Here is a 24605-nt window from a genome sequence, read left to right as displayed (position 1 = left end):
TTCAATGGTCGGTTGAGATTGCCATGACATTATGAGATAAAAATGCGTGCAGTATATAATATTTCTATTAACTAACAATAACTTCATAGGGAGGGTGGTTTAAGTACTCAACTTCTGTTTATCACACTCATCGAGGCCCGAGTTTGAATCTTAGAGTAATTCTGTCAATAACTAAAGTATCTTGTTAATCTCTCTTTTTTTTTCTTTTTTTTTCTTTTTTTTTTTTTTTTCTCATTGAATTTGTTAAAGTTTGACACAAACTCTCCTTTAACAAGAAATAGAACTTGAAAGATTTAATCATTTAATTAATATTTTAACATTATTTTATTTAGTCTTTAAGAGATGGAGATGAACAAATGAGATGGAAAGATCGATAAATCCTAAGTTCAGCTCATCAATAGAAATGTTCTCACTTCTACGATGACTTCAATAAATATAAATTCTATTCTTTCTCAATTTTTAATTAAAGTTGAATGCACGATTAAGTTTAGACAATGAACACCTGCAAGAGAGGGTGTTAGTGGTCGAAGATTTTTCGGGGGTCCCGATGGGAATATCTCTGATGCTTAAGTAATTAGCAAGTGTGATTGATGAATGGCTCTAGGTGAATAAGAGCTATGAGATAATATAATGTGTATGCTAGCGTGAATGTACCTAGATAGGTTGCATATCTCCTATTATGGGAAGTGCTTGTGAACAATGTACGGCCTCGGCTAGGCGTCGTTCGTTGATAGGGTATGACCCTGGCTAGGAATGGCATCGAATCTATGTCTCCTAGCAAGGTGTGCCCTTGGACATGTGTCACCTGTTAATGGGGTACAACCCAGATCAATTGTGGTGTGGAATTCCTTGTCTATTATCAGGTTGCGGTCGTTATCAGGTATTGTGCCGAATTGTATGCTCATTGGCAAGCTAAGGACGTTTCCTAACTCCTCGCGAAGAATAATGGAACAATAGGACGAAGAAATGGAGAGTTATCATATGTCCCACATCCTTAGTCGTTATCTATACAACTAGAACGATAGCTCCTATGGCTTGATCCGGGCCTAGGGGTGGAACGACGTTGAAACTTTTGAGTGGGTGGCGGGAAATACATGGTCCCACAAGAATTTTAAAAATACCTCTAACTTATATGTTTTTTTTTTTTTTAATGAAATAGACTCTAAAATTAATTCATATGTACATCAAAAAAGTGTTCATTTTAGTTTTGCCCCTCATACCTAAAATTTTAGCTCCGCCCATGTTTGGGCTTGATTGCCAAGACCTAAACTATACATGGGCCTCCTGCCTATAGTTTTGGTATTTCATTAGCTATCTGGTTCGTCGTGTCTAACAATTTTAATTGAGTAATATTATATATCACATTCCCTATCATATTATTATGACGTTTTACTGTCAATTCATATTTAGATCAATTCTTGTTAAAAGAAAAAAGAAATTAAAAATAAATTGGCAGTGCCACGTTGGAATAATGGTGTGGTACATAATATTACCCATTGTATACATATAACATAAAGCAGGCAAACAAATAGCAAGGAAAGCAACTCCTAATCATATTCTAAATTAATGAAAAATTCTTAAAACCCAATTAGTCCCCTATTGAAGGAAAAGATATATAGGAACCTAGCTAGACGAGGAATTAGTTCTAATTCTAAACCATAAAAAGATATCAGAGAGTACATTTTTGGGTCTTCCTACCTCGAAAGATCTTAGTGTTTCTTTGGTGCCATAAAAAGTACACAGCATGTAGCTGCATCGTCTTGACAACTAGCCAACTAGGCATATATATATATAACAGATATATAGTAGAGTCATGTCTTAAACATACATACAGTAAAATATTAATAATTTTAGAAAAAGAAAAAGATCTTATTCGACTGATCTCATGTCAAATTAATACATAGCTAAAAACTATATTCGAAATGAAATTGAGAAGACCCATCAGTAATTTGTTTCTAGGTTTCTCTCATTTTTCCATTGAAATTTTGATGGTGCAACTTAGCCAAACGTCTCAATCACCCTCATTAATAATCGCTTTCAAAGTTCCTTTACTTTTTCTCTCTCTCCTCCCTCTAAACGCAACCCATCATTCAAACGAAACACACCCTAAAAAAACAGGGAGAAAGAGAATCATTAACAGTGACTTCCATTTCTCTTTTGCTTCTTCTCCATTACTTATTACCAAGTACCGCTCTAAATCTTATTTTTATCTCATGACTATCACTTAATACTGATTGACATGGCGTTCCAACCAATCTTTAAATCAATTATTATTAAAAAAAGAAAAAGAAAATTTGAATTGGTTGAGAATGTTCGGTCGGAATTGTAGGATAAAAATGTAATAAAAATAATAAAATTATAAAAAAAAAAAAAGTGAAAAATGAAAATGGTAGAGTAAGTAAAGATTTTTGTAAAGTAGTTATAATGGATGAGAGGTCCCTTGTCACTTTATAAATACCTGTCTCTTAGGCAAACTTGCTTAAGTTTTCTGCATCTCTTCCTGTCCAGATCTGTGGCAAAAGAAGAGAGAGTAAACCTAAGGCAGAAACCTCTGCTTCTGTTCTTCAATTCCATCGTCTTCCCTATTGTTTCCTTACCAGGTCAGTAAGCAAAACACCTAAACATTATCCGAATACCGTTTTCAGCTGCTTCACCTCTTTTGGGTTCGACCCAGATTAAGCAACTAATTAATTATACACTTTGTTTGGTTAGCAAGAATCAATGAAAATTTGAAGCTCACCCACATGTTGAAGTTGGAGTCTTGGAGAAGTTAGCTATTCAAAGATTTCCAAAATATGCTCCAATAATTGTTGGGTATATACAAAACAAAGTCTTTTATTGATGTTTTTCTGCTTGATTGATTCAGCTAGCTAGCAACCATGGAGTTCCAGAACCAATCGATGTCAGTCTCTCCCCAGAGAAAAATGGGCAGGGGAAAGATTGAAATCAAGCGGATCGAAAACACAACTAATCGTCAAGTCACCTTCTGTAAGAGGCGCAACGGCCTGCTCAAAAAGGCCTATGAATTGTCTGTTCTCTGTGATGCTGAGATTGCCCTCATCGTCTTCTCTAGCCGCGGCCGCCTTTACGAGTATGCTAACAACAGGTACTGTGTTCTCATGGGTTCCTATTAATTAACTTTTTAAGCCTTCTTATTGCTTTGTTACTCTTGTTCATCTCTTAATTTTCACAGATTTTTAGTACTTTTTACCTTCTTCACCTAGGGCTTTTGATTTAATGGTATTTTTTTTTTCTTTCTAAGTTTGAAATATTGACGTTTTCTGGTGAAGATTTTTCCTTCTGCAAAGAAATCTTAGAGTGAATTATCTAAGCAGAACATAATCATTTTTTTTTTTTTTGGTGCAGTTAAGATTGAGTTCTATCTCTCTTTGTAACTAAGATTCAGTTTCCTTTCTGTCTTCTGTTTTGTTTCTTTCCCTCTATGAGCTTTATGGGGTTTTCTTCCTTTATTTTTATTTCTTTTTACTTTTCTTCTTATGATCATATTTTTAGTTCTTGGTTGGTAGATACATAGATCTGGTGTAATAGATAGAAATAGAAGCATTGCTGTTGTAAGTAGAAAGAAGTAGAGATTTGGGAATGTTCCCCTATCTCCTCCATTGTTGTTAAATTTTCTGTTTCCTTTCTCTTCCCCTTTCCCTTATTCCCCTCTCCCTTTCTCGCTTTCTTGATGTCATCTATGAGGCTAAGAAGGCCTACAACAAAAGCTGTCACCTTCTCATTAGCCCAAAAATCGCTCCATCTCCTTGACACTTCCTTAATGGCACGTCAGTTTGACATCAACAAGGCAAAGTACAGTTTCAAAGAGTTGTCAAGTCCCTTCCCAAAATGAAAAAGAAAGAACAAGGGAGGAAAAAAAAAAGGGGGAGAAAAAAAAAAGAAGGAGAAAATTAAACCCAAATGCTGAAACTCCCTTTTCTAACCAATCACAACCGAGTCAGGTCACAGACACACGCACCCAAGTTAGGGTTTCCTGATTTCCTCACTAACCGGCAAGCAAAATCCCCAAATCTCAGTTGCACCACGTGCTAGATCTTCCCATAGTCAAACATTCCCAAATTAGGGTTTATTAGCAACTACATGGCGTAATCCGCTTGTCCAACGACTCTAATGGGTAACTCTTAAATCAAGAAAAAAAGTTTCGTTTTTTCGTTTTTTCTAATTTATTTAGGAAAATGGGTTGGTCATGTTAGGGTTTGAGGACCAGACTAAGATCTGTCGCAGTTAAAAGAATCTTTATTCACGTCACAAGACTTGGACATCTGACAAAAAGTTTATGTCATGACTCTTATACTGGGTTTTCTTCGTTTCATCCACCAGAAACCCTAGTTTTTATCTTCAAAATGTTGGGGAGTCTTTTCTTCTTTAGATCTATCTCTCTCTCTCTCTCTCTCGGGTTAAAATTCTTTACCAAAGCTGATCAAATGGTCCAGACGACTCGAACAGAGTGAAAGAGAGTGATGAGCCAATAAGAATGGTTCATCTTGGGTCATCATAATGTCATGGTTTGCATTATAGACTGGAAGCTGCATTTGCTCAAAGATCTTGCATAGATATATTTATGTAAGCTTTAGAAAGACAAAAGCTTTGAGGGGAGAGAGAGAGAGAGTTAGAGTAAAGAAGTGGACAGCGACAACGTACGACAACTGCGAGCCAATGGGAGAGTTCTGAGCCTTTAGCTTGTTTCATGCAATGAGAGAAGCGGCTGCTGAAACGGCTATGATGTGCTCAGACTTTCAGACAGAAGTGACTAATTTTTAACATTATTTTATGACTTTTGCTTTTTCAAAGCTTTTATAATAATATTAAACCAATTTTTTTAAGGTTTTTTTAAAGTTATCGAGGTGGGTAATAGGCAGTCGTTTAAGGAGATTATCCATTGTGTAATGGGTATTTGACACGTGTCACGTACATGGCCGTGGATATAGTTTAGCCAATCATATAGTGCCAGCACTGTAGAGACAGCCAATCAGTGGCTCGACGAAATTAAGGTATCAACACCTTGAAAACGGTGGGTGTTTATCTCTGACTCTGATATTTATCTATTTAGTTATGTTTATTTTTTGCTTTTTTCCTTAAAAATATCTACTCCTATGTTTGTAGTGTTTCGCTTTCACCTCCTGTCACAATATGATGGAACAGCTCTGACTCAGGACAATGAGAGATTTATTACCATTCAATCGGGCTTTGGGGTTTCGTATTAGACTCAGTTAACTGAAAGAGTTGGTTGATTTGACCGTTAATAATTGTCATTTTTCTGCTAATGACCTGAGCTTAACCCTCTCAGGATTTGGGGCCATACACACGGCATATGAGAATAATTATTTTATTATTATTTTCATAATAACTATGACTATTAATTAAGAGCTAGATACATAGCCATAAATTAAGCTTTGTAACATCTTCATTAAATTAACTGTCAAGTATTCAATAGTCCAACAGTCTTACAATTTGGTAATCCTCTTCCTCTTATTTGAAAAGGAAAAAAAAAAAAAAAATTAATCAAGATTCAAGTCATCCTATATATTGATTTTTGGGGAAGTTTAATAGCAAAGCTAGATAAAAAGTGGCATTATAGTAATTTAGTACTAATTGCATTGGTAATTTTTATTAAAGCTAGCTTCTCTCTCAGTTACTCTGATAGTGGTAATTAGTTTTTTAGCAAGTAGGGGCAGAACCATCCTTTGGGTTGGGAGAAATTTTAAAAAAGCCTTCAAAATTTTAAGTTCTATAATTATTTTATTTTATTTTATGTTTTTTTATGAGATATATGAATCCCCAAAAATTAATTTTTTTTATCCCCCATTATCAAGAAAAATACAGGCTTTCCATCCTCTCAAACAAAAACAGCGGACATTTTATAAATGATATTGATCAATATGAATAGTTGAAGCTAGACAGAACTAAGATTTTTCTGACAATGTATGATAGCAACATAAATTAAGAATTAAGGACTGAAAAGAGAACCAGAAGAGAGAAAATAATGATTAAAGAAGAGAAAGACCTTAGTTGCGCAAACAAAAAATAACTCTAAAAAACTGAAATTTTATTGATACTTAAAAACTAAAATTTTATTGATACTTCAAAAATGAATTACAAAAATAGAAATGCCTTTATATAGGCTAAGTTTGAGTATTTTCCAAGCTAAATACTAGGAGAAAGAGAAAGAAATAAAATACAAAAATAACCCGACACTTGTAAAAAAAGTAAAATATATTATTCTAAAAATAATTTTTAAATGTTTTGTTCGATTTTTTTGCATTCTTCTGTTGATCTTATTCCAAAAATAATCTTTAAATCTTACGTTTGATTCTCCTTCAACAACCAAATTATGCAATGGTGTTTCCCGTCAATGTCGCCATTGTTAGCCTAATATTTGAAAAATAAAAAAGGAAACAATGAACACCTTTTCTTTTTCAAGTCACATTAAGATAGATAATCTTCCCCCTAGAGGCTATTTACCATTTTAAGTAGACAAAAGTACTTAGTCTTTTACTTACTATTGGAATAGGATATTTTAATTTCATGGTTAGAATTTAAAATTATTGTATCTAGCGTTGTAAATGATACTACACAATAGATATGTTAGAACGACATTCAAAAAGTTTAAGATGTGATATTATTATTAGGAGATTTCATCATCCGCATTCACGTGATATTATGATACACACGTGTATTATACACGCGTTTTTCCCTCCACCAAAATCCCCATTAGCTTGATCCAATTCCTACACTTTCATCTCTGAAATATTAATTTCTATCAAATATCTATCCATGTGCTCATTTGTGGAAGAAGCATTGTAACTTGATGAAATATGTGAGGCCAACATGAGTTAAAAAGTAACTCCATCAAACTATTATGGTTTAGTTCTATTTGGTACTGAATATAATTCAGATTATGCTGTTCAATTTGATCGCGTAAGGTATGATCAAAATTGTTAAAGAAATTGATAGATGTTCCACCAACTTGTGGTTAATTCACAACTCATTATGTTTGCTTTTGTTGATAATTGATATTATGATAGCAGTGTCAAGGCAACAATTGAGAGGTACAAGAAGGCATGCGCTGATTCCTCAAATTCTGGGTCTGTTTCTGAAGCTAATACTCAGGTAGACCTTTAGTTGCTTTTATTTTTTTCCTGGAAAATCTCCTTCTAACTTGAAATTGATCAATGTGTTTAGAATTGGCTTCAAGTAATGACATTATCTACGGTCACCAGGCTAATCACCATTTTCTTATTTTAATTTCTCTAATAGTCAAAGTTACAGTGCTTAGTATCCTGTGTGTTACTTACCCTTATGGTTGCTGCTGTTAACTTCTCTTTAGCCGGAGGAGGATACCATTTTTACCTAGCTATATAGGTTTTACCTCATCCAAGAAAGATGAGTACATTATAAATAGAAAGATGTGAATTTAATTATTTAATTAATATTTAAACATTTTCTTTCGCATGTGGAACCAAACAAGAAGTGGAATATTTTATTCGAAAATGAGGGTTAATTAACTATGTGAGTTAGAGTAGAACTTAAGAGCTTTGCTCTAATACCATATTAAATTACCACTTATTTCAAAATATTAAACTAATAAGAAAATATGAATTTAATTATTTAATTAATATTTAACACTAGCTAAAACTCAACTCATATAGTCATGTTAGCCTGTAACATATATGTATCGGTGGAAAAGATATTCTTGAGGTGGCTTTTAGACGTGTCCAAGTTCTTAGTTTCGTTATTCACTTATGTGCAATACGTTCAACTAATTATAACATGCAAGACTCGTATCCTCCTTTTATCTCCTAAAATATGACATGGTTTTTAAAATCACTATTAAATTTAGAATTGATCATTATTGTATTTTGATCCAATGATAATTTTAAAAGCCATGTTATATTTAGGAAGATAAGGGTTCACATGTGGAGGAAAATCTCGCTTGAAGTAGAAACGATAAACTTAAGTGGTTGATACAAAATCTATATTAGGAATATGCAGATTTTGAATGACTAACCATATAGTATAGAAAACAAGCTAAGGAATGTACATTTAATCTATCTTGTGTTAGCATTAACAGCATATTTTTATATATCTTATTGAGGCCTTTTGACCCTAATGCTTAATAAACCTTAATCTCAGTTCTACCAGCAAGAGGCTGCTAAACTGCGTGGCCAAATTAGAAGTGTCCAGGATTCAAACAGGTAATCTAAAGATATTTTAAATAATCTCATTAATTGTCTGGAATTTTACTGTTGCAATCTTTTCTTTGACGATGTTGGTTGCAGGCACATGTTGGGCGAGGCTTTGAGCGAGCTAGATTTCAAAGCTCTCAAGAACTTGGAGAAAAATTTAGAGAAAGGAATTAGCAGAATCAGATCCAAAAAGGCATGATCTCTCCCATCTTTTCATTTAGGAATCTATGTATTTTTATTTTTTTATTTTTATCATAACAAGTTAATGAGTTTTCTTTTTTGTTGCTGGATATTGAATTGCCCCTAACGTTTTACCTTTTCCTTTATTTCCTTTCCTTTTACCTATAAATCAATCAGAATGAGCTCCTGTTCGCAGAAATTGAGTATATGCAGAAAAGGGTAACTGATCCTTCTCTTGGAGTATTTTTCCTCCTTAATTATATTCTGTTCTATATTGATATCTCAAAATATTTGAATATGTTTGTTGAGCATGTGGTGTCCTTCCACAAAGCTTAACATTCCAGCAGGTGAGCATGTTAGATGTCTAAATATGTTTATATGATTGTTGGTGCAACAGATTTTTGAATAGTACGGACAGCCTCATTTCTTTATCAACCTTGTAGGTGCCGAATATATATATATATATGCTTATTAAATTTAATAATAATAAATTTTTCAACTGAACAACAATTGAATTAAGGAATATGGACCAGCCATTTGGCGTGAGGGAGATTTTATAGAACACGAGAAAAAAAAAAAAAAAAACAGCACAGGGGCATATATACCTTACTCGATCTTAGAGGCTTAGACAGTACAAATTAGGAGGGAAGACTAGGACTAAGACAGTACCCTTCCAGCACAAAGAACAAAAACCTAACATCATTGTTTAATTTAGACCTAAAAATTACCTCCAAAAAACCCAAAGAATATAAGAATGAGAAGGAATAGCCTTTCTATTTCACAAGGCGATTCCATACTCACACCAGAGCCTCGAGGTTGAATGCTATCCCAAGAATGCTTAATAGAAAACTTATGGCTTGGGACATTCAACCAAATGATTTTTATCCCTATTCACAATATTAGAATTCAAATCAAGAAGCATGTCACTGATGATTTTCTGCCATTCAGAGAACCCATTAGGTCATTTCCAATCCCCAGCATCTCCCTTCCCAAATCAAAAGCAAGATTAATGAAACTATTTCCAAATTTATTGACACAAGGGAAAAGGGGGTGCTAGTTGTCATACCATAAGGAAATAGAGATTGCATTGCCCACCACATGCATGTGGGTCTTATAGATCCAATGATGGCTTTGAAAAAAAAAAAAAAAATTATGGATGGAGATGGATGGGAGATGAATGAGTAACATATCTCTTTTCGTATCCCATTCAAGGGGTCTAATCTTCAAAATCTTCCTCCATGTCTGGGAGTAATTTTCAGGGAATTTCAGCTGCCAAAAGTTTGTTTCCTTAATTAGATTGATTAATTTGACCCAACAAGACAATTAGAACTGTCCTTTTTAATTTATTGGTGTTACATATTTCATGTTAGGAAATTGATTGGATAGCCTTCTTCTATTTATAAGTGAGACCATATATAATAATATATATTAGGACAATATTCAACCCAAAAGCTTAAGCCTATATGTTTAGGCCAAACTATGTGACATTAACCACTTACAGACATAACATCTTTCCATTGTGGAACATAACTTTTCAACACACACGAGTATGAGTCTATCACCATATCTCTACACTTTGATCATATGAAAACTTTAACAATCTTATAGACCATTTCTAGGATCACTTTTGTGGGATGTGTGAGCTTTATCTGTAACATGCACTTCTGTCCTTGTTCTAACTGCGAAATGGATCCATCATCTATATATGTCTACCATCCCCACTCCGACTATGAAATGGACTATTATCATCAACCATACTACACAACATTGTTAGCTCTAATAGTTCTTGTTAGGGATATTAACATCTTGTGAAATATTCTAAGTGAAACCATAATATAACATATTAAGATATCACTCAACGAAAAAACCTTAAGCTTATGAGTTCAGGCCCAACGATGCTATATTAATCACTCACACATATTGTGACATTCTTCTAACATGAAACTTAACATTTCTACACTCACTTGTAATAATCAATATTTCATAAATGTTATATTAATTACTTATATATATGTGATATTCTTCTAATTATGTGAAACTTAACATTTCTACATTCATAAGTATATAATCAACATTCCATAAATGCTTAAGCATAGCTGCATAGTTCTAAGACTTCACTCGTTTTATCCCTGACCCTCCTTCCATCTTATATGAATACTCTATTTCTCATCTTACTTTCAAACCCCATAACTGTTAAGATCACTTATTTCCCGCAAGAAAGCTCTAAATGTTCTACTTGCTTTACCACCCCTTAGGACGCATAAACATAGACCACTAATAAGCTTGAATAACAAAGAGAATCAAATTTAGCAGTTAAAGTCTACCAACATAAAAAAGAAGTTAAAGTCTACCAGCATAAAAAAGAACTTTGCATGTCCAGCACTTTGATCATTTTGGCCTTCGTTCCACTTTCTAAGGTAGAGCAGTCGAGCATCTTGAGTTTTGAAGAATCAAAGGCATGCCAAGGTGAAGTACATCTTACCCTGTATCCAAAATGATCAACATATGCTCCTTATAGCATTCCCAGCAACTACCCAACCATTTACTCTAAATGGAGGGAACAAAATCACTTTTTGTTTCCCTAAACAAATACACTCCACAACAGCTTTCATTTATCTTTCCATATAACATTAAAATATTGTTTTTAATTTTTTTTTTTCATTTATTTTCTTCTTCCTCTCTCGTTGTCTCCGTCTCATGCAAGAGTATTATCATTTGTTTCTTCCTTCCGTTTTTCTTTATCTTTCCCTCATCCCTTTCGTTTCTTCCTTATGAACATCACAAAGAGAGGCACAATCGACAGAGAGAGAGAGAGAGATCAAAGAGCTTGAGAGAGAAGGAGACATTGAGACAGAGAAAGACAATCATTAGTGAGCCCCTTAATCAGGCATGCACATCAAGTGAAGCTCATTCTTATAGTAGATATCTGCAAATAAACAAGAATAAAAAACACAAAACTCCAAATCTTCAGAAACCATTTCAAATCCCTTTTCCCCATCACAATCATCACCCTTTTGGAGACCCAGAAAGTACTCAAAAGACAAAAACAAAAAGAAAGTCAAATGATCAAATTTCGTTAATCAAAAGCCAAATTCTCCAATTTTTCTCATCAACCAAACATGGGTCAATCCTCTATTCAGCTTCTAAAAAGCCATAACAGGTGCAAACCATAATAAGATCCAAATTCTCAACAAACACAAACAAAATAAAATCAAAGAGAAAGAGAGAGCAGAAAAAACCCACCCGGGAGCTGGAAGCTGGCAAAGGGGACAATAAAGAGGGCAGGTTGTAGAATTAGCAAAATCGAAGATACGAGACGATCCTTGGTGAGCTTGGGTGAAGGTAGGGTTAACAAAAGAGCGATGGCGGCCTCTGCTGCAACCACGTACGTCAGTATCATCCACTGCAATGCCATCTCTCTCTAAATCGACTTATTTCTTTTGAGTCTTGCGCTTTCAATTTCGTTGTTGTCGATGCTTCGCTTTCGGTTTTGTGTTTCTTCGGTGGTTGCAGATGATGGAATGTTGGAGCCTTGTAGGGAGGTGAGAATGGTGAAGGAAAGAGGGAGATGGGAGTTTTGAGAGAGGAAGAAGAAATGGAGTGGGACTTGGGAGACGTGAGAGGATAGAGAAGAGAGAGTGTGAGTGCTTTTTAGGAATATTAATAATCTATGAGAATGCTACAGTGCTACCCAATCATAATGTATATAGAATATATAGGGAAGCTACTGTATGTGAGTTTTTGTAATTTTTTTGAGATTTTTCCTAAATTTAAGGAACAAAACCCCTTATAGGGTGTCTGCTGTAAATACTCTTAGTACTATCAACAATCCCACTAGCTAATGGATAAATTGCTCTTCTTTGAGTTAGAAAAGAGCCCAAACTACGCCTTAAACGAATCAAAAAGAGATTCCATGGCTCTAGCTAGCTAAATCATACCCAACAATGTTCCAAGACATTTTAAAAGACATTGTACTAAAACACTATGCATCAAGGGCTTTGTTATCATTCTAGGAGAAAACATCTTTGTTTTTTTCTTCAGAGACACTTGTAGCTAATTCAAAGGACTAAGAGAGAAATTAATGTGACACTTCCAAAAACCAAGTCCCATATTGGGTGGGTGGATAGTTAAAAGTGTTGCATGGATGCTTATTCTCATATTTACTTTTTACTAAGTGAAACTGAAATTTATAAATGATTTTGAAGAGTTTCAATTGTAATATATATTGATAGTCCTTTTGAGTTATATCGTAAATATGGTTAGCGATTACCTGTGTCTTGACAAATGGTATGATCAAAGGCCAGTAACCTAGTCATTAGGACCCTTATATAACCGAGCTAGCAAACGTGCAATTTTGCTTGGCTTTGTTTTTTTTCCCTTCGTCCGAACTGAACTTTTCATTGAACAAACTAACAACCGAGCATAACTTCCTTCAAGCTTTCTTCACCCATTCAGACGATCCAGCGACTGAGACTAGGATTGAACTCTGCTGGAAGTCTTCATGAGTCAACCATCTGAACGATCATCCGAATGTGGTTCCAACCGAGCACTACTGTGATACTCCTTGAGTGTCTCGTCCAAACTTCTCAGGGAACGAGCCCCCAAATGTCAACATTGTGATAGTCTATAAGTGTCGCGTTTGAATGTCTTAATGAATGACCTTCCAATCGAGCAACATTGACACCTCATAGAACCAAAGTCTTCATTCAACAATTTTCAAGTTTGACCATATGCCTTACATCAAATATACTTTGATCACCGATTTAGCCAGCTAAAAAATCTAACAATGCTAATTAAGTCTAATATTGGTTCTTTGCTAGATGAAATTTTGTTTTATACGATATTCGAATCAACTAAAATTGTAACATTCATTAATCCTTTTGGGGTATATCAACAATCGATGTAGCTAGTGCTTCCTTGGATTATGACAAGTAGTATCAAAGTCAACCTAGTAACAAAATGTAGAGCTGGGGCACTGCAGTGTAATGTTGGCTTGGCGAGAATGTTAAGGATTTGAGTAAAAGAGTTAGTAACACCCTAAAAAGTTAAGTCATACATTAGGTAGGTAGATGATGAAGGTGTTGCATGAATACTAAGTCCTACATTGGTTTTCTATCGTTTAAAACTTGGTTTTATAAAAGATTGATTAGTTCTTTTAAGGAATAATGCAGATTAATTAGCACTTTCCTAAGTCGTGACAATCTTCTGGGTATGGCACGCGCATTTAGATTGACAAGCCTATTTATGGAGGTTTCACTAAGAAACTTTTGAAAATACCTAATACTTACTGCTTCACCTCAACAAGATCATCAATTCTTGTACCATCATCTCTACTAACAAATTAAGAACCTTGTTCCTCCCATGGTGACTCTTCAAAGCTCTGAAAAAGAATACAAAATTTTCCTCCCCCAACTTCAACCATTAAACACGAGACTTTTGCTTGAGGAAGCTTTCCTCAGCTCTACTCAGCTTTCCTTACTCCTTCGCAGCACAAACTTCATTTCTACAAAGACTGGAATCTAAAGGATTAAGATGGACTTGCCTCTAAAAATTTTCCTACTTCTATTTAGCTTGCAACACTCTGCCAAACAAGTTAGAAAAGTTGGTCTTATTTAGGTCCTTACAGTCTAAAAAGTGTTGCTTAGTTGGCTTGTATGCGGTGCTTTCGCTGTTCTCTAGATTGTAGTTTTTAGGGGACTGCGTGATTGGTCTGGTCTCCTCCCTTTGTATTTGAGTTCTGTTCCATTCAACTCAATAGATACTGGTCACCCAAAAAACATATCAAGTGCTTGCAATCAATAAGTGTTAACTACCAAGGTTGCACAAAATTAGCTAGGATGCTTGCTTGCCTTAAGAGGTTTTTCCTGTTTAACATGGTTTAATTACTGAATTTTTTTTTTGGATAGCTTTTTGGTTCTCTTTTCTTCCTAAAATATGAAATGGGAGACTAGCTAATGTAACTTCTCGTATTTTGACATCTTTGTATTATGCAAGATTTTTTTTTTTGTGACATCAAAATAGATTGCCAACTAATTTTTTTGCGTATAACCTTGCAATCTATTTTGATGTTTGCAAAAAAGTGGATGTGCTGATTCTCATTGTAGAAGTTATACACATCTACTAAACCCCCCCCCCCCCCCCCCCCCCCCAAAAAAAAAAAAAAAAAGAAAAGAAAAAAGCTTCAGATTTCTTTTAGCTACTGAATGTTGATATTATATTCATCATAGTTGAAATGTCTATATATATATATAAATTGCAGGAAGTTGATTTGCATAACAATAACCAGCTTATCCGAGCAAAGGTCTCTCTCTCTCTCTCTCTCTCTCTCTCTCTCTCTCTCTCTCTCTCTTCATATATATTTGTGTGATAGTAGTAGTAGTGACATGTATGGGGATCTGGTGGATGGTGTAGATAGCCGAGAATGAGAGAAACCAGCAAAACTTGAATATGATGCCAGAAGGGGGAAACTATGAGCTCATGCAGTCTCAGCCATTTGATTCTCGAACCTATTTTCAAGTAGATGCATTACAACCCAATCATCCCTACCCACGCCAAGACCAGATCCCACTTCAATTAGTGTAAGAATCTCCCTCAATGAACATTTTCATCTCTTCATCATCAATCACCATGCATGCATTTATATCGTTTTTCATGAAAACGAGGTACATTATGTTTGATTGATCAAATTTCTGTTCAATTTCTTTGCACGTTTTAAGGGTTAAATTTAGTCAAATATTTGGAACTGTAACACAGGAATTCAAAGAAATGCTTCTATAAACAATGGAAGCAAAATTTAACTTGGAACCTTAACCTTCTATTTGTACATATGTGTGCAGTGTGCCCCCATATTAATGTGATTTAAAAAAGGAATTGTTCGAGTGCTGCGGTTGGAAATTTTTTTTTTTTTAAAAAAAAAAATGTTTAGTTAAAGAAGACCAGCTGAAAGAGAGAAAATTTTGATAAGCAATTTCCTCAGTTCCACTAGAAAGGAAAACACCTAAAATATAAAGTTTTAATAACTTACAAAAAGGAACTTTCAGTGTAACTGTCTGCTTTAAATGGGGTTGTGTTTGGCCTATACACATTGGACTGCATGTACCGGGAAATTGAAGTATTTTCACTTTGTTCTAATTTTAAATCCATTTGACATTTCAATCTTAATTGGTTAATTTATTTATTAGTTTTTGCATGATATGTTTTTTTCTTCTCCTTAATTAGCTGTGGCTGTTTAGTTTTTGTCTCTCTCAACAATTATTGTTGTCAGCATTGTCTCTTCTTAATTCTTTCGAGTTTCACTGACATAATAATTCTCTAGAATTTTGTTTTGGGCAAGATCCAAAGCTAGCATCTTTAAGAGTATCCACATTTTTCTGTTAACCACTTTTTAGTTGGGTCTTTTTGAGTTCTTGTTTGTCTTATATTAATTTGAAGGGTTGCTTATGAATCTTTTTGTTCTTGCTCATCCAAAAACAAAAATATTATATAAAAGATTCATCCAAGTAAATCAACTGCCTTCCACAGACCCTCTAATATATATGCTTTTACTATTTTTGATGCAGTTGATTATATGGTAGCTTTGAGGGACTGGTAATTTCAGCTGTTTCTATAATTACCATGGAGTGTATCGAATTTGACATGATCAAGTGAAAGATAAAGGTATGCATATATGCATGATGCCAGGCACTAACGGGAGGTTACATGCAGTACTCCCACAATATATAATGGCTTTGTAGACAGACATAAGACTGTCCTAAGTATGCTTATTAGAAATGGATATCTTTTCTGTATGTTTATTATTATGCATGCACTAAGCAATCTGTGACAGAATCATAAGTAGCCTGATTTGAACATTACTGCTCTCTTAATTTGTAACATTTATTTGCGTGTCTTTTTGTGCACAATTTCAGCTGCATGATCATCTGCACAAACCCTATGCATGTAGTCAATATATATCACGACTGTCAAATAGACTGAAAGGGTGTACGTACAAACAGACTACAGAACTAGGAAAAGTCACACGTAAAGACTTGTGTTTGGTCTCTGGTCCTTTTTGAGGTACCTTTAATCCTTAAAAAGGGTGTCGAATTCTTTCTGTTTTGGGACAAACTTCTTGTGTTTCCCAAGTCTTCCGGAAAATAGGGCCGGCTCAGGAGGTAGGCTGCAGGCTATTGCCTAAGGCTTCTAAGTGTCAAGAAAAAGATGAAGGCCTTAAATATTAACCAATTAATGAAAATTGTGAATATATTTTGTCTTTTTACGTGGAGGGCTTTAAAATTGAGAAATACTATATTTTCTAATTTTTTTTTTTTTTAAAAAAAGTTAGTTTTTAATTAAGTGACGTGTAATCTATTGTTTTGAAAAATTTGTCGGTAAATGGTGACAAAATCACTTGGAAAGCAACTTTTAGAGGAAAAAAAATTAGAAAGTGTAGCATTTCTCTTCAACATTTTGTATCCTATATATATATATATATATGTACTTTCTCTCTTACATTTTTATGTTTTGGCCATTCATTTCTATGCATGTGAGAGATGTGAAGTTTATAACATTAATAGATTCAAACAAAAACTTAGAAAGTTTACATCCCATAGAAAAGGATGAATTTTAAAGAAAAAAAAAATAGAAAAGTCCATATATATATATATATATATACCCCATTCTGACAATGTCTCCCTACACTTTTTTAATTGGGACAATGTCCCCTTCAAACTATCAAAACATTGTCAATGTCCCCTCAAGGCCAGCAAAAAGACTGAAAAAAAAAAATACCTTACAATTTTTCTATAAAACAAAAATAACCTTATAAATTCAAAAAAAAAAAAAAAAAAAAAAAAAGACGAAAAATTTGTATTGAAAAAGAAAAATTATTTTATTTTAAAAACAAAAACTTTTAGTTTCTTAAGAAAAACGAAAACTTTTTTAATTTTTCATTTAATTTTGTAATTTGGACACCCTTGGTTTTTATGTATTTTATTTTTTAATTATATATTTTTTTTGTAGTTTTAGTTTTTTTGTTGAATTTTAATTATTTTTAATCTTATTAAGGGTATTTTTCGTCGTTGGGGGGAACATTGACAATTTTTTATAGTTTGGTGAGGGACATTATCCAAATTAAAAGTTTAGGGGGACGTTGTCAATTGAGTGGTAATTTGAGGAAGTATGTGGACTTTACCCAAAGAAAAATTATGTAGAGATTCATGCTATGTACAACCCTCATATTTAAATAAAGAATATTAGGAAAAAAAAATTAAATTCACTTCCTTAAAAATTTTTAAGAAAAAAGAAAAGAAAAATTATGAAATACTAGCACAACCCTAATATTTAGGCCTTTTTGGGATTCATGCCACGCTTTGGACACGCTTATTACTATTTAATTTAAAAAACAACTGAGCCACCACCTTCACTAATTTCCTCGTTTCTTTTCTAGAATGGATTATTAACTTAACCCCTTGAACAGATAGACAACATTGTGTTCGGAATTGGAAGTAATCTTAAAATGAGAACAAATGCTTCACTTTTTTTTTTTTTCTTTTGCTTTTTTTTTTGAGAAAATTTGTAGACTTCATTTATGAAGCTAAAGAAAATAGAGCATTAAGCTCTAACAAACCAGAGTTTGTAGCTCTGTTGCTTCACTTAATTAGCTGAGAAATCACAAACAAGATTCTCACTTCTCATGGATCATTGTTATTAAGAGTGTACATTCGGGTGGATATTAACTAATCTCATTTACTATCCGTAACTATTTGTTATCTGCACATGCAAATACAGTCAGTAAAAACCACTATCCGCATATATGGATGTGGATAGCAGTTTTAAGATATTAACTGTATCTGCAGACCCTTTATATATAATATATATCTTATGTATATTATATTTAATAAATTTACCTAATCGATGTCGTTTTGAATTAAATATAGGTTATGTTTACATTGGTTTGGTTGGTTATGTTGGTTTCTCATGTAACACTTGGGCAAAAAGACAAAAATAATGTGAAATAAATATATTTTCAAAAGATTAGGGCTTAAAGCAAAAATTAGAACAAGCCCAACTGCCCAAAACACTAAAAAAATCAGCCTAAATTATTTTTAAGTTTTTTTAAAATAGACTTTAATAAAATACCCAAAAAAGGCCTCCAAAAGATTAAAATAGGCCCAAAAGTTTATTGCCTAACATGCGGATAGCGGATAATAACCACAATAACCGCGCGGATGTGATTAGTAATAACATTATGCAGATACGGATATCTATAAGTAATATATGCATTTTGGTGGATGCGGATGCAGATATTACAAATAACCTCGTTCGCATGTACATGCACCCCTAATTGTTATGGTCTGTTCATTTGCTTGCTTCTTTTTTTCTTTTTTCTCTTTTTTTGCCTCCATGTAGCTAGGTGCTTGTTTGTGTTGATTCTTTCTAGCTTTTAGGTCGTCTTATTTTTTTTTAGGGGTGCTTGTGGATCCTTTTTGTTTTTGTTGGGTATTTTCGATAAATTGTTTCTTATCCCAAAAAATAAATAAAACCTATTTTTAGCGCCTGTGGTTTGGGGTACGTTGTGACAAATAGCTTCTCGTGGTTTAAAACGTGACAAAATACTTTATGGGGCAGGAAAAAAGAAAAAAAAAGGATATACTTAAATGTTTTGATAGAATCTATTGTTTGTCACGTCAGTACCAATTATATTGTCACACGTGTCACTTATAATTGAAAAAAAAAATAGTAAAAACAAACGGAGGTGACTAAAGAAAGCAAATCCCTTTTGGGTTTGATTACTTCAAGCATACTATCCTCTCCACCAAACCCCTTGGTAGAAAGTGATGAGGTTGGGCATGTTCATTCACTGGTTAAGAAGAATCGTCGGAGTCATTGTTTTCTTTGTCCATCGATTCAAGAAAACAGTTAGTTCGTGCCACTGAAACCTGCAAAAAGGAGATTAACAGTCCGGCACCGGCACTAGCCCCGGCCCATACTTCACCGTGTACGAGGAGCACAAGCCAATTGGGTCGAACCCAAGTGGTCGAGATAGGAGTCAGTCTATTCATTTAGGGGAGGAAATTAATTGTTTTTCTTCCTCTAATCCAAGATACTCAGTAATTGCTCGCTCTTTGACTCCTTTAGCAACGCTATATATAAGAAGGTTTGGAGATTGCCTAGAGACATTTCTTTTAACTCAGTAAGACAAATTTTTTTTTTTTATTATTAATTAATGCAACTGATTGGTTTGGATAAGTAATAATTGATTGAAGAAACTCAATAAAAACAAAAAGATATATTCAAAAGAAATTCCTTAATAGCAAGACGGCCTAAAAAGGCCAAAGGGTGTCTACACAAGCGAAAACGCTTACAAAGAGGCAAACATCGGCAGGCAAAACGAAAAGATTACATCTGAAAAAAAATCCCAGGACTCGGCTAGAGAGTGACTAACGGGAGAATCACGGACCCCCTTAAAGAATTGAAGTTGACTTTGAATATAACCCAAAACATAATTTCAAAAATAACGCACCCAAAATCCATATTCCTCAGCATTTCTCTCGAGCACATGCATGCCATTGAGCGTATACTGTAGCAGCTATCTAATTCTAACCACAATGGAGAATAAATATTTGCCTCTGAAGTGAAACAGGAGGCCATCAACTAAATAAACCCAGCCCGGCCACCTAGCTCCTACGAACCCAATGTGACACCTCGATCGCCTTTATATAATAAAAGCGTAAGTGGAAATCTTTCATTTTACACGTGACTTGACGACATCAAAGATAATAAATTTCGATTGCTGCAAAATAATTTTTTTTTAAAAAAAAGAAATAGCAAACCTTCACATTACGTACACATTTGATCTGACTGAATAAACCTATATATATATATTGATAAATATTAACATTGTATTCTTATATCTTAAATACACACTAGTGCATTGATTTATCGTAAGTGCCACATATGCCATGAGAGCAAATCCATAATAGCGAGTACATAAAATGGTAGATTAATTAAACATGGCAAAAGATAGACTAAACGTGTTAGTCTATCATGATAGTGAGGCAACAAGTACTAGCCTCATCCAGAATGGCCAAAACTTGCAAAAGGATCCCGATCCTCTTCCTCAAATCCTGCATCATAGTCTATATAAATATGGCGTTACCGTATTTACATAGGCAAACAAGTAAATTCCACTGTATCAATATATAAGTTCCACGTTTATTATGGTACCATGCATTAATGATATGATAGTTATGTAATTTTCATATTATGATCATGCATTGCATCACTACATGCGCGCAGTTGATTCATTAGAAAATTGTACCATGAACAATTAATATACAGTACCGTACGTGTCGTTCTAGGAACTTTCTCGTGATAAATAATTGTTTACAAGGTACAAAAAAAAACAATCATATGATAGATGAATCACACGGCCGCCAGTAGAGATGGATCCGGATCGGAGCTCCATGATTAAAGCTTAGCTAGACGACTGATATCCATTGGATAGGCATCGTATTCGTCAACAGAACTGAATGATCTCGCCGCAGTAAGTATGTTTACAGCTTCAGTGGTATGGAAAGAGTCCCAGAACAAGTACTCCGTCCTGTTCTTGCATATTGTGTTTTGGTGGTCGGGAAGGCACTGCCCGTTTTCCCCTACCGGGCAGCACCCAACGTTCCAAACCTTGAAACCTGCAGAAATGCATGCATAGAATTAGTACTATTTATTCAAAGACGACGATGGTTTAATTAGTTTGATTGACAACAACGTTAATTTGATCGATCAGGATCGTTCGTTTTACATACCAAAAGCTGACACGTTCATGGATCCCATCCTGTAAGCATTAACGTATGTAAAATGTGCATCAGTTAGATTGCTATTGAGCTGATTGATGAGTAGTTTAAGCTTCACGTTGAAGTGTCGAACAGCTTTGTTCATTTTATCTACACACAGCGATCCATTTGTCGTGCCATGCAAAGAAATTGCATTGGGAGTGCACCCTATTCGTCCTACTCCAAACAGTACAACCTTCCTTGCTCCGTTATTGTACAAACTCTAAAAAAAAAAGGGAGGAAAATTAATCAGGAATTGATAATCACAATATACTATACATACATATAAGGAAAACTTCACTTAATTTTCTTAAATTATTGCTGCTTTTGAAATTATCCTCTTAAACTTCAAATACTATAAATTTAGTGTATCTATATTTCAATTTTTTTTTTTCAATTTCACCCTCTACTAGAATTTTTCATTAAATCTTGTTAAAATTCTCAAAATGGTCATTTTTTTTTATTAAAAAAAAAAAATCAAAAATACTCATCTCTTTCTTTTTTCTTTTTTTTTTAAAAAAAAAAAAAAGAAAAAAGAAAAAAGAAAGAGATGAGTATTTTAGGAATTTTGACACCCCTTCGTTAGGATTTAACAAAAAAATCCAAACGTGGTGATTAAATTGAAAAAACTTGAAAGATTAATACAAAAAATTGAGAGTTTTTTAAGTTTATATATAGAAGGATAATTGTAAATGTAATGAAAGTTTATGGGATTTAAGTAAAATTTTCCCATATATATATATATATAAAGAGAGAGAGAGAGAGAGAGAGAGAGAGAGAGGAGCAAAAGATCAGATTTTGCACCTTTATTTGCTGAGAATATTGATCGATAAGAACTTGAGCGTATTGGTTTTGAGAATACAGGCGTTTTGTTGGGTAATGTTTGGGCAGGAAATAGTTGTTAATGTAATCATTATTTCCCATTCCAACTGAATATAAGCACTTGTTAAGGTACTCGGTGGCGGCTGAGACATTGTTTCCTAGTAACCCTGCAATTTTTGAGACTGTAACTTGGTGATTCCTTAACTGTCCATCCAAGCTGATGTGAGCACCCTGCACGGAGATCAAACTTTGTGTCACTTACGATTTGCAATGCTATTTAATATTTAATAGATTATTATACAATTTTGTAAGATGATTTTGAAGTAAAAATTAACTTTTAAATTTGCTTTTTTACGAGTTTTTTTTCTGATTAAATATTGATTTTTCACTGTCACATTATCTCAGTTATATGACAATCATATATACATACACACGAAGAACTTCCTAGTATAAGATGAATATGCATGTTGATCGATTCATTACCAAGTGCTGCCCAGTTTCATTGCGAATGCCTGCTGACCCAGATGCATAATTCACACCTTTGAGGATGTCCGAGCCATTAGCAGTTGTGAAGGGTGGAATGTGGTTTTCGAAGCCCAAAAGTTCACCTGCAGTGAGAAAATTTTACAATTATCATATTACTTTATGTCTAACTAATATAAAATATTAGTTAAATAATAAATTTTATTATTTAACTAATATTTTAACACTTAACCGATCCGATCTTTACGTGGACTTAAACTCTCTCTTAATAAGTAAAACTCAACGCATAAAATATTTAGTCGATCGAAATAAAAATTGAACGACAAAGATAAAGTCCAAACCCAAAACTCCTGCTATCATAAGTCATACCCTATATATATACCATTGTAAGAGCACATACAAACGTTGCAACCAACAAATCATATTGATATTCATTGAAAAAGAAAAAATCATGCATATATAAATTGAATTGCAGATTATGCATGTCAGCCTTAAAGCTCCGATGAACTTTACATTATATTTAGCTAGTGGTGTATAAATCTAGATGTAAACGAGAGAGAGAGAGAGAGAGAGGCAAAACCTATGATATCAAAGGAGGTCCGGCCGTTGCTAAATCTTCCTGTTGTTCCAGAAGGATAATCAACACCATATGGCTGGTAATTGGCTCTAGCCTCTGTCGGAAGCAAGTTATTATTGCCACTGTCGGCGAGTGAGTCTCCGAATATGAAAAAACAAGGTACTTGCGCCTCTCCATGCACGTGAAGTTGGATCTTTGAGAGCACCAGGAGAACAAATACAGACAACCATATTTTCATCTTACCCGCCGTTGAGAAAGAAAATTACAAGAACAGGAAGAAAAAAAAAAAAAAAAAAAAAACGTCGAGGAAAGATGATGAATATGGAAGCTGAAATTTGCGAAAAGCGTGGAAATTCATGAGCTGAGCAAAGGGAGTACATATAGAAAGTTGCTAGCTAGGGGGGGGGGGGGGGGGGTGGGGTGGGGGGGGGGCCAGGTTTGGTCTTCACCATTCTATTTTGGCTCCACAAATTATGGATGTCCTCCTGGTTTTTGTTTGTTTTCTTATCCGTTGACATCTTAATAATCTTAATTTCTTTCATTTTTTTATGTTTGACGTAGTACTGTAAATTTATTATTAAATTTTTTTATTTTTTAATTAAAAATAATTTAAAAATAGATTAATTGACACTGTCACGTAGAATAATAGAAAAATAAAAAAGAATAATGTATCTCACGTTTCAATATAAAAAGTATGGCATGAAATGCCACATCATTTCGTAAGAAATTTAAATAATGAAAATTGTAGTATTTTAGGCATGGGAAGTTTCGGGATACTGAGGTCTTTTAAGATAATTTTGAAGTTTGTTAAATATATAATTAATATAGTCAATAGTAGTTAACTCTTGTTCGTGCTTGAGTGTTTTTAGGATATTATTGCTTTTATTATAAATTTTTTACAATTTCACTTGACTGTAAGGATGGTAAATTTGTATTTTTGTGCCAAGTTCGAATATCTCGAATCATGAATATAAGATTAAATATATTAATTTTAATCAAATTCATTTAATTAAACATATCAAGCTTCTCAACCCTAGCTAACTTATTAATTTTGTTCGGTTCATGTCAGGTTCGCATGTAATGTCAAAAATTGACAATCTTAAGTAATGCGTGTAAGGTTCGAGTCATATCTACACATGAGTATAAGACTATTTAGATCAACTCTTATCCGACCAATTTAATTAAACATGCAGGTTAGACTTTTCATCCTTAACTAGCTTGTTAATTCCATTGGCACTTACTAAAAACAAAAAATATAAAAATAAAAGAAAGAAAAACGATGAAACCAAAGAAATTTCTTCAAAATCAAAATACATTGGTTTATTAATTAAAGACTTTTTCCTTTTTTCTTTTTTTTTCTTTTTTTTTTTTTTTGTTTTGTCGGTGGGGAATTGTTCGTGCAAAATGATCAACGATCAGGATGATTCGATGAAGAAAGATCCAAAGAATTGAGATTCGGAAAAGATTCATCACGTGAAATATAAAAGAAAATACATTAAGTTGACTAGACATAGCTTTGTCATT

The 24605-nt window shown here is 33.8% G+C and overlaps 2 protein-coding genes across 2 annotated transcripts; one reads left to right on the top strand and one right to left on the bottom strand.

Annotated features, from left to right (window-relative positions):
* The first annotated feature begins 2510 nt into the window (after nt 1-2510).
* Nucleotides 2511-14969, top strand: LOC133869648 (agamous-like MADS-box protein MADS1). The gene is made up of 8 exons (XM_062306706.1): nt 2511-2600; nt 2867-3106; nt 7050-7131; nt 8155-8216; nt 8301-8400; nt 8565-8606; nt 14647-14688; nt 14799-14969. The coding sequence occupies exons 2-8, from the start codon at nt 2880-2882 to the stop codon at nt 14967-14969; spliced, it is 726 nt and encodes a 241-aa protein (XP_062162690.1). The 5' UTR covers nt 2511-2600; nt 2867-2879.
* A 5697-nt stretch (nt 14970-20666) lies between these two features.
* On the bottom strand, nt 20667-23393 carry LOC133868046 (GDSL esterase/lipase At1g29670-like). Its single transcript, XM_062304848.1, has 5 exons — nt 23085-23393; nt 22505-22629; nt 22004-22252; nt 21173-21422; nt 20667-21058 (listed from the first exon to the last, which is right to left on the bottom strand). Exons 1-5 carry the CDS (start codon nt 23317-23319, stop codon nt 20838-20840), a joined length of 1080 nt encoding a protein of 359 aa, XP_062160832.1. The 5' UTR covers nt 23320-23393; the 3' UTR covers nt 20667-20837.
* Between the last annotated feature and the right edge of the window lie 1212 nt (nt 23394-24605).

This window comes from Alnus glutinosa, chromosome 5 (genome assembly GCF_958979055.1).
Source record: "Alnus glutinosa chromosome 5, dhAlnGlut1.1, whole genome shotgun sequence".
Lineage (NCBI taxonomy): Eukaryota > Viridiplantae > Streptophyta > Magnoliopsida > Fagales > Betulaceae > Alnus > Alnus glutinosa.
Note: the sequence above shows the minus strand (reverse complement) of the source record. Positions and strands in the feature narration are given on the sequence as shown.

What these genes read in the sequence shown, in the direction of transcription:
- LOC133869648 (XM_062306706.1), top strand. Translation starts at nt 2,880, where the DNA reads ATGGAGTTCCAGAACCAATCGATGTCAGTCTCTCCCCAGAGAAAAATG. An exon ending in AGTGTCCAGGATTCAAACAG is followed by an intron (nt 8,217 to 8,300) that starts GTAATCTAAAGA and finishes TGTTGGTTGCAG; the next exon opens with GCACATGTTGGGCGAGGCTT. An exon ending in TTGAGTATATGCAGAAAAGG is followed by an intron (nt 8,607 to 14,646) that starts GTAACTGATCCT and finishes TATAAATTGCAG; the next exon opens with GAAGTTGATTTGCATAACAA.
- LOC133868046 (XM_062304848.1), bottom strand. Translation starts at nt 23,319, where the DNA reads ATGAAAATATGGTTGTCTGTATTTGTTCTCCTGGTGCTCTCAAAGATC. An exon ending in AATATTCTCAGCAAATAAAG is followed by an intron (nt 21,423 to 22,003) that starts GTGCAAAATCTG and finishes TTTTTTTTTTAG; the next exon opens with AGTTTGTACAATAACGGAGC. An exon ending in CATGAACGTGTCAGCTTTTG is followed by an intron (nt 21,059 to 21,172) that starts GTATGTAAAACG and finishes GCATTTCTGCAG; the next exon opens with GTTTCAAGGTTTGGAACGTT.